Here is an 11,122-nt window from a genome sequence, read left to right as displayed (position 1 = left end):
AAATTAGTTATATTAATGAACTAAGCACATTATAGTTGATTATCAAATAAAACCTTGTCTAACTAACAAATAGCCTCCTCGTTAATTTTCAACATTAATTTGTCTTCTATTACTCCTACACTAATAAATTTAGATGCAGTTGATTTTCGGCATCAATTTTTTCTTCTTCTTTTTTGGTACAATAAAAAATAAGGAGAAATTAAAAAATAACCAGATTTACAAGTGATCATTCAAAAATAATCACGTTTAAAAAGTAATCGAAATTTAGTCACTTTTTATGTAAAGATAAATCTAAACGAAAACGTTGTTCAAAATCCGGAAAAATACTTCAGTATATTATGCTAAAACTTTTCTTATTATAGCAAAATAGTGGTTATTTTTTAACGATGTTGTAAACGCAGACTATTTTTGAATAAAAAACTATCTAGGCTATTTTTACTAAAAAGTACTGGACAAAACTTCCTAAACTACATGTCTCATTTGTTCCATCAACTCTCTGTAAAAGGCCAAATACACCCCCTGAATACTTTTTTCTTTTGCGTGGGGCTGTTCCTCCCAAGAAAACACCAGCCATCATACTAAAACTTGCTGGGGTTTTCTTCTAAACAATCATCACCATTTTTTCAGATTTGCTTGTTCTTCCTCTGCATGTGAAAAAACAAAAAAACCAAACAGAAGAAAGCGAAAACACAAAAAAAAAATGGCTTGGGAACCCATTCTTTGGCTGATATTTTTAGTCATTAATATTTCCCTCATCTCATTAATCATCTATCAGGTACCCTTTCTGCCCTTTACTGCGTTCGGCTTTTATTCTTTGTTTCTCCTTCATAAGGTTTTTGAAAGATAAATGGAAATTTAATTTAAATGTTTATTTCACAAATTCTATTTGGGAAAGTTATATTTTTTCCCACGAATTTAATGGTTATTTTTGTATAACAAAGTATTGTTAGTGATTAGTGCGTAGTTAATTAATTATTGTTATATATATATATATATATATATATATATATATATATATATATATATATATATATTTGTATTTATTGTATGTTATTTCTAGGAGTCATCTTTTGAAAAAGTTCCAACTAATATGTTCATCTTATCATCAAAAAAGAATCTTTTTATACTTGTGTTGAAGTTGATCACTAAAAGTTTTAAGTTTTAAGTTTTTCTTGTATACTTTTCTGGGTCTATGGCCAAAAAAAAAAAATAACAATAATTTTCTGCTGTCTGAATGTTTTTGCAGTTATGAAGGTTCTTATCAGTTATTTACTTTATTTCAAGTACCACTAAATTGTTCTTTTTGGGCACATTATGTTATTCTTGAGTCTGAAGTTGTTTATTTGGATTTTTGTAGATTGTGTGTTTAACAGATTTGGAAGCTGATTATATGAACCCTTACGAGTCTTCATCTCGTATCAACTCTGTGGTCCTTAAAGAGTATATTTTACATGGTGTATTTTGCATCCTATTCCTTATCACAGGGCATTGGTTTATCTTCCTGCTAATGCTTCTTCCTGCTTACTATAATGCCAGAAAGTAAGTTTCTTTTCTTAAATGGGAGATACTTATGGCTCACCTTAAAAAATGTCGGTGTTTGTTAATCTTCTGATTGCTTGTTCTGCTGTTTTGTTTTGTCAAAGTATTGTGGAGAATTTAGTGTCTGTGTAAGTATGCGGCCTCATTGCTTACTGATGCTGCTATGCAGCCCACTGCTTTGATCTTATTTTATTCTGTCGCTATTACTTTCTGAAATTAGTGAAGGAGCTTGGTAGATTATCAACCTGATGCTATTGCTTAAGTTATAAAGTGTACATTTACATCTTATGTATGATAAATAAATCTCTTATTGATATGTCCTTTCAATATGTTAAAGAGATACCACTTAAGGTCTTTTTGGAGTTGTGGAGTTTGCAACTATGCCTATAACTGGTGGTAATTCAGTTTACTGTAAAACACCATTCTAACAGATGTACGCGCTAGGAATATATATGTTCTAGATAGACAGATATTATATGTGATAAGGAGGAGTACGAGCTGCTTCTCAGTCAATGGTTAAGCTCAGACGTTGATAGACCAGTTGCCAAATTCTATGTTTATACTTCCAAATATGTTATGATTGAGCTGTTCATAACCACATCTCAAGAAACTTTTGCATGATCTAAAATCTGCTAAACGTAGTATAAGAAAAAATAAGAGCGTTATTCTATTATAGTAGATACATGTGCAATGATTTCTAAATTGAACAAAAAACTAAGAGGAAATTGATGACATTCAGTGGCACAAAAAGCTTAGAAGTCTGTCTATTATCAACCACAAAAATTCATGGCGGTGGAATGAATAAGGTTCATGGAGATTTTAAGCAAAAGTAGACTGGTATAGAAAGTTATTGACATCGAAAGATGGAGAGAGCTTTTGAATAGTAAAAGAAGTTAAGAGGACAATTAGCAAAATCTCATATAAAGCATAACGACTTGTACTAAAAGTTAGGGATGCTAGAAATGGAGAAAGAACTTTATAAACTAAGCTAACATGATTGTGAGAGAACGATTTCCTTTCTCAAAACAAAGAGAAGGTAAATACTTCCAACAAATTGTGACAGGAGAGAGTGAAACAAAAGAGAGATAGCGCTGCTGCTATTCTGATCAATTGCTCAACACAAATAATGAGGATAACTACAGATCTTCATACATCTGTGAGAGACTTGAACCTTAGCTCCTGAGTTTCTTCCTCTTCTACCAACCTTGAACTCTTGACCTAGTGAGGTGGAGTAAACTCCCTCAACCACGATGACAAGAATGGGCGATGAGACATAAACCTTAGCTGCACTCATAGAGTTAGGTATACTAAGATGAGAGAGTGTGAGAATTAGAAGAGTATGTGGTCCATATGATATCTTTATAGTGGTTTTCTTACAGTTAATATTCGTTTGTGTGTCTGCTGCTGTGTCGATGTAGCTTGACTCTTTTACATATTTACATGACACTGACACAAAGGGTTCTAGATACAATTTAAAATCTATGTTCTGAGATGCTTTCTTAGATTGCTTTGTTTAAATCTTAACTAAGGGAGGTGTTATTGCATTGCAGATTCTTAAACCGGCAGCATCTTATTGACGTGACTGAAGTTTTTAGGTTCATCGAGTCTGAGAAGAAGAATCGGATATTCAAGCTGGGTTTCTACTTGGTCCTCTTTGTTCTAGTGCTTGTCAGGTTTTATTATGACTCTTGACCCTATTATTTTCCTTCTTCTACTCATATCTTCTCTCAAGATATGCTAATACATAGATTGATTTCTGTTTCTACTTAGAATATACAATGGAGGAACGCGTTCTACTTTGCTATCAGTTTTCCGGTCCAATGATGGAGATTTTGACATTCGCTCCTCAGTTCTTGAATTCTAGACAGTTTTTAGGTCTGATTAGGTGTCTCCTTTGATTTTGAAAAGTAGAATGTGTCCTTTTTTCTCATAATAAGACAGACAGGACTGCTTATGTGATAATGACTCCCTGTTCTTGTTTGCACTCCATTTTAGGTTTTCTGTTCCTTATGATTTTTACACTTTTAGTAATTACTGGGGTAAAATGATAGAATAAAGATTATAGAATAAGCTTGAGTCGGTCCAATGAGAATATCTTGCTTCTTATGCAGCTGTAGTTTGCTCAAAGTTTCTTCACATCTTGTGGAGCCTCTATCTAACCATCTGATAAGTCCAGTAATGATGTATTATAGTTAAACTCAGTTCCAATTTTAGGTCCAGAGAGAAAAGCTTTGGCCTTAGTACAATGTATTCCAGTTTCCATGGTATGAGCTTGACATTTTTTAATTCAAATTACAGCTAACTGATGACAAGGCTGTCCATCCGCACTACAGTAAATGGAATCTTGAATATTCACTTCAAGAGTTAAAGTGATCAACATTATCTTAAGAGCTACTAAAGAAAAGAATGGCGAGTGTTTGTGTGCTGCTGTAATTTGATTGGAAAAGTTGGTACTTGAAAATTGATGTTGAAATGTATATTACAGCTGCGGATAGCTAGAGCAATAAAATGGTAGACTAGCACTTTTGTGGAATAGTTACAAAATGATGTCACATGTTCAGTGAAGAAGCCATAATCATACAATCAGTGCAAAATGAAAAATATTGTAGGTTAGCCTGACTGGTATAGTGGTATTGTTTAGTTACCGAAAACTGCGATATTGGTCTGAAGTAAAATGTTAGCTAAAAAATGCTAGATTCTCTTAGCTTCGGGCTGCTCGAAGATGTGATAGAGCCACATGTAAGAATTGTAAGGTTATACTGCGAGAAATACTAACTTTTACCCACCATAGACTAGTAGTCTTAGATGTGAAGAGGAAGAGTGATGCATTTAAGGAGAGGACATACAAGATATCGAGAATTAAGGGCTGGGTACTAAATGGCACAAACCAAGTAGCTTTTAAGGACAAATTACAGAAGGGGAAGGGGCATGGGATGCAGGAGATGCAGATACCGAATGGAAGGAAATGTGAAGTAGCACTAAGAAAGTAGCAAGTGAAGTTCTAGGAGTGTCTAAAGGTCTAGGGACTCGACCAAAAGATTTGTGGTGGTGTAATGAGGAAGTGTAAAAAGTTGTTAAGACCGAGAGGAAGCTACCAAAATCATAAGGAAGAGAAGCATTTGAGGAAGAAAAGAGAGCTAAGAGAGAAGCCAAGAAAGTAAACAGTAGAGCTAGAGGGAAAGCTCTAGATGGTTCGTACCCAAAGTTAGGGATACAAGAAGGAGAAAACGAAAATGTATAAACTAGCAAAACTATGAGAGAAGAGGGGTAAAGATGTGAACTAGGTTAAGTGCATTAAAGATGAGTCCCAGCTAGTCTTACAGGACATAGTGAGATCAAAAAGAGATGAAGAGCCTATTTTGATCATTGTCCAACTCACGCTACAAGGATAACTTTGCAGATCATCATACTTCCCTGCTAGACAACAACTGTAACTACACTCGTAGGATTAGATTCATAGAAATAAGGGATTCCATGAAACATGTGGAAGTTAGAAAAACTTGTGGACCAGATGGTGTCCCTATAGAGGTCTGGAAGTGCCTCATAGAGGCTGGAGTAGAATGGATTCTCATGCTATTCAATGCTGTATTGATGAGTGTAAGATGCCAACCTGGTGGAGGAAGAGTACTTCGATTCTCATATACAAGAACGAAGGAGACATTAAAGTTGTGCTAACTATCAGGACATTAACTTTTCATCCATACGATAAAACTATGCGAAAGAGTAATAAAGCGGAGACTTAGATCCACTACAAGGGTGATAGAGAACCAATTTGAATTTATGCCTGGTAGGTCTACAAACAGGCCATATTTTACTAAGAAGGTTGATGAAAATTTGTAGGTCAAAAAAAGACCTACATGTGATATTTATTGACTTAGAGAAAGCAGATAATAGAGCGCCATGAAGTGTCCTTTGGTGGGTATTGGGAAACAAAAGAATTCATGTCAAATATATAAATGTCATAACTCATAAAGGATATGCACGAAGGAGTTGTCACAAGTGTGAGACCAGTGGTAGGAGACACGGAGTTGTTCCCCATCACCGTGAGTTCGCATCATGGCTCTATGCTAAGCCCATACCTGGTTGCCCTTGTCATGGATGACCTAACCAGCAATATGCAGGATGAGGTTATTATGATGCATGCTCTTTCCCGACAATATTTCTTATCAGGATAAGTTGGAGTAAGACAGAATACATGCACTACAAGTTTAGCCAACGAGATAGGATTGAAGTTTGGGTGAGATTAGATGGAATTGAGATACTTAAATATAGACATCTTAGATAGATATCTAGTTCAAGGAGAATGGAATGGTAGTGAAGATATTGTTTCTACTTTACCTTGTATAAAAACAAAGATAAATGAAGATGTTACACATAGGATTTAAAATAGGATATGGAAGAGTGCCACAAGAGTGTAATGTGATAGGAAGATACCTAGTAAAGTGAAAGACAAGTTTTATAGAATGAAAGACAAGTTTTATAGAATGATGGTAAGGTAAGCAATGTTGTATGGGAGTGAATGTGAGGCCTCTAAAGCCCAACATATCCACAAGATGAGTGTCGCATAGATGAATGTTAAGATGGATGTGTAGTCACACAAAGACAAAATTAGATAAGATCAGAAATGATCACATTTGTTAGAAGGTACAAATAGCGCATATGGAGGAGAAAATGAGCGAATGTTGCTCGAGATGATCTTGCCATGTGTTAAGTGGGTCTCTTGATGCTTTGGTTCTTAGATGTGCAAAAATGATGATTTAAGATGTTGAAAAAGGTTAGACCTAAAATCACATGGAAAGAAGTTATCTCAAAAGATTTAGAATATCTTGGAATCCAGACAGATCTTGCAATAGATAGAAAACGAAGGAAGTTAAATATTTGCATAGGTGATACCAGCTAGAAGATTAGTACTTACTGGAAGACTCTTAGTATATTAGAGATATAATCACTAGTATATTTAGGGAATTCCTAGGAAAAATAATCCTTAAATATGGTGTATTGAAATATTATGGTCTAAGCTTTTTCAAAAAAAAAATATTATGGACTAAATAGAGCATTTATGATATTAGGGATCCATAAAATTGCAACTAGCTTGGGATTGAGGCATGGTATTTATAGCTCAATATATATAAATAGAGGGGGGAGGGGGGGGTTGAGATGGTTATGACAGTACATTTGGATCCCTGCTTATCCTTGTTCTGAACGCGAGTAATATAATTATAGGTAGAATAGTCGAAAACAAAATGGAAAATCAAAAGTTATATAGGAGGGAGGGAGGGAGGGAGAGCATCAAATAAAGAAATAATTTTTCTTGGTTCATATTTATTTGTTCGACTAAGAACTCATTCAGAGAAAGTAGGAACATTTTGCTTGTAGTTAGAGTTATTTGTCGAGTTGAAATCCCAGCTACAAAGGCTTTTCCGAATGCTTTTATGAAGCAAAGTATGAAGTCGCTATGACGTCATTGGTATTGTAAATTATGCATAGTAAAGTGCTAATTCATGCCTGCAGATTTTGCATCGTATCTCTGAGTAGAATAGATGACAGTTGTTTTATGAAAAGTTTTAGACATGGTTTCAAAGCACTAGATGATGTTCTCTTTCTGGAAAATCCTGTCAAGTATGGAAGGAGTAGACGTCATCTTAACAAAAAGTTTGATATACCCAGCTACCCCAAAAGGATGGGCATATTTAGTATTATAAAATACTGCATGCGGCATTTAGAAGCCTTCTATTCCTCTTCTGATATATTTTTGTCGACTATAACATACTACATGTCTTTTCTGATCAAAATGAATTCTTCCATGCAGTCTGGTCCTATCTTTTATCAACGCTCTAGTCGATGAAGATGATGCTATCGATTTCGGTTCCTTACCACTGCCCAGTTTCTTTTGAAGATATTTTCCACTTTTTGGTCAAGGAGATAGATAGCTGAGGTCTGATCAACCAATATAGTCCTGGGAAACGTCTACTTGAGTTCCGAGCTAACCTAGTTACTCTAATTTGTATCTGCTGGTTATTTTTCAAGAAATTTTTTGTTCAAACTGTATCAGGCTTGACTTTTGACAGTCTTTTCGACATTAGATTGTTCACTTGCTCTTTTGCGCTCAGTCTGGTGCACTTAGGCTTTTAGTTGAGTAACTCTGGCAGTTGAATAGCCATATGAGCTATATGTTACATATCTTATAAATGTCCTGTAGACTTTTCCTAATAGAAAGCCTCATTTTGTCTCCTACATTGGAGTTTTTTTTTTTTTTTTTTTTTTTGCTTCTAGTTGGCTTATTGGAAGCCTTTATGGTTATCCAATTACGAATGTGACACATTGACATTCAATTGTTAAAATGAAAGATAAAAATGATATTACTTAGTGAATAATAACAGTTAACAGGTCATTCTAACAGTTAACTTTAGAAATCTCGTCTTTGTTTCTCACGTATGAAGACGCTATTACATTTAAAAATAAATAAACAAAGCTGTATCTGAATCCCTTTAATATGTATCACGAATGATCCCTTTAAATTTATTGTGTGGTCCAGAAAATACTTTTTTTCCTGGCAAAATATAAAATCGTCTGGTCGGAAAATTAATTGCATTTCTTTAGCCAAAAAGTATATATATATATTTATAAATAAAAAATTAGTGTGGCGATTATTTTTTGGGCAGCTAAAAATATATATTTCTCCTTCCGGTGACCGATAAATTAGCGGGCCAACTTAATCTTGCATCTGTCTGATAAGTGATTATTAGGGAGACAAGGCTTTGACATTTCACGTACGACTGTTTCATGAGTTGCCTTTCTCTGTCTACATGAAAACTACACTATTGAGAGTTCGTTTGGTACCAGAAATAAGTAATAATTAATTTCGAGATTAAATTTGAAATGAGTTTATTCTACGTTTGATTGGGATAAAATCGTGATATAACTAATCTCGAGGTTAGTTATCCGGGATTATAGCATTTTTTTATCCTTATACGAGGTTGAGATAACTAGATAACTAATCCCGGAATAATTAATTATGTGATAACTTGTTTCCCAACCAAACGACCCTGACAGATTTAGTAGATCAGGCCAATTTAGATTAGCAAAAAGCGCAATGGAGACTTTTGCACTTTTTGCTGATTTTTTATCTTAGGCATCTATTACTTAGTGACTTTGATTAATTCGTTTTTGACTCTCGAAATTTGAACTGGTTCAATTGAGATAGAGCAAGTATTTATTTGGGCAAGTTACACATTTAGTCGATCAACCGAAAATAATTATATACGTTAGTCAAATATACAAAAAATATATATTAATTATGTATAAAATATGTATATTATGTGTTAATATACGAAAAATATATAATTTATCTGCTAGCACTTTTAGGAACGGCTATACAGTATAGTTTTCCCTATTTATTTTGTCATCTCTACTCAGTGTGAATAGACAAAAAATTCCTCATTCCAATCATCATTAATCTATATTGTTAACTGGCGTCCAGGCTTGTATGTTGGTTTTATTAGGGAATTTTTACCTCCTACGGCAAAGGTTAACACCTTATTTATTTTAAATAAATATCATTTAAAAAATTATATTCTATAGATACCTTTTAAGGTTTATAGCAAAATATTTAATTTTGGTTACTTCCTAGCCCTAAGCCACTAAATACGCTAATCAGTTACACTATTTTGTTTCTCTTTCTACTTTGATACATCCCATTCTCTTCCCCATCCCATTAAAATTTTCGATCTCCTCCTCCGAAATTGCTCCGGCTCCCACATCCGACGACTGCCAAGTCCACCGAAACTCTCCCATTTTGTCTTGCATACCGCCACATTGTAACCAAAATTTCTCAAATATGCCATTACATTCCTCTGGAGTATCGATTTATTCGATTTTGCACATGAAAACACTTCCAATGCCTTAGCAATACAAGACGCCAATACATTACGGTACAAATCGAGATCGCTTTGGCCATTGTTTTCAGGATAACCGAAAACGAGATCAGAAAAACTAGGAGAAGCGACATCATCATGATCGGCGTGAGCGCTGTGTTCGCTTTCACATCTGAAGTAACCGAGTTCATGTTTATCACAACTAGGAGAAGCAACATCATCATGATCGGCATGAGTGTTGTGTTCGCTTCCGCTACTGAAGTAACCGAGTTCATGTTTTTCTCATTTGTATTTCAATGTATCCAGCTGTATTCTATGTATTTCATTGTATTCACTGTCTCGCTATATGCCATGAATGTATTCATAAGTTTTTTTAATTAATATAATTTATATATTCAGATGTATTATATAATTTCTCTGAAGATTGCTATATTTTAAGGGTATTTTTCGGTTGATAATCTTTTTTATACAAGGAAATATAAAATTTGTGTGTTATAATTGAGTTTGTTGAGTTATATTAGGAGACTATTATGTTAATTGATTCACTTTCCCTTTTAAAAATAGTGTAATCTCCCATTTCACGCCGTGAATACAGTCGAATACAATAATCTGTCCAGCTGTAATCCCATGTTTCACTCCATGAATACAGTCAAATACACTCGAATACAACAACTGATTAGCTGGACTTCCCTGATTCACGCCTATTTTTGCTACTGTATTCATGAATATAATATCTTAAATACATCCAATACATCTCATAACCACATAAAAAGTATCTATAATCCGTAATATAACAAATGATATCTATAGATGGCTAATGACTATTAAAAGATAGTACTTTGTGAAAATTTTCCAATTAGCCCAAATGTTGAGCCCAGTAGGACAGGGCATTTTATCTAGGTAGGCCCAGCTGGCCCATGTCTTACAATTTTCTTTTCTAAAGAGAAATTATTAGATTGCTCATAATAAAGCATAGTGTTCAAAAGGAAAATTGAGAAGTCTGTCCATTTAATTTATTGCAGTTGGATTATTAAATTTGTACTATTTAATAAGTACTAGTCTTAGTTGATGTGTTAAAAAGATGAAAATTATGGACAACTTTGATATGCCGTCTATGTATTTGACAATTGAAACAGTGGGAATAGTAATTTTATTAAGATTCAGAAGATCATAAAAGAAAAGAAATCAAGGCAACTTTCATGAAATAAAAATTTATATAAAAAATTACATTAAAAATAAGTATAAAATTTGAAAAATAAATAAAAGAAAATTATAATATAATGGAGAGAAAATGACAGGTCATTCAGCGTGATAAAAAATTGTCGGGGTCTGGATTAGCATTCGGTCCCCACACTAACGCCCACCCGATTTCAGTGTATTACCATACGCCCTACTACCCCTCTCTCTTTGATGAGTCCAGGAACCAAGGTGTGATTCTTTTGGACTCAAGCAGTACAAATAAGTAAAAAAAATGAGCATCATTTTATATATAGTGCGGTTATTTATCGCGTTATACCTTAACGACACGTTTGTTCTTTAAGGTATGGCATGGTGAATAACCGCGCTATATTTAAATTCAAAAAGGACGGGAGGTATAACTATAGTATAGTGCCCTGTATACATGCACTATACCTATTTAAAAAAGCTGGTCATCACCTTCCCCGACGAGAAAATCAGTAGAGTCCCCCAAACCCCTATTCCAACGATTC

At 34.1% G+C, this 11,122-nt stretch overlaps 1 protein-coding gene across 1 annotated transcript; it reads left to right on the top strand.

Annotated features, from left to right (window-relative positions):
* The first annotated feature begins 530 nt into the window (after window positions 1-530).
* LOC107820840 (protein cornichon homolog 1) lies at window positions 531-7,773 on the top strand. The gene is made up of 4 exons (XM_016647183.2): window positions 531-775; window positions 1,358-1,539; window positions 3,090-3,212; window positions 7,349-7,773. Exons 1-4 carry the CDS (start codon window positions 701-703, stop codon window positions 7,431-7,433), a joined length of 465 nt encoding a protein of 154 aa, XP_016502669.1. The 5' UTR covers window positions 531-700; the 3' UTR covers window positions 7,434-7,773.
* The last annotated feature ends 3,349 nt before the right edge of the window (window positions 7,774-11,122 follow it).

Source organism: Nicotiana tabacum, chromosome 6 (genome assembly GCF_000715075.1).
Source record: "Nicotiana tabacum cultivar K326 chromosome 6, ASM71507v2, whole genome shotgun sequence".
Taxonomy (NCBI): domain Eukaryota; kingdom Viridiplantae; phylum Streptophyta; class Magnoliopsida; order Solanales; family Solanaceae; genus Nicotiana; species Nicotiana tabacum.
The sequence above is the reverse complement of the archived record's forward strand: the minus strand, read 5'-3'. Positions and strand labels throughout refer to the sequence as shown.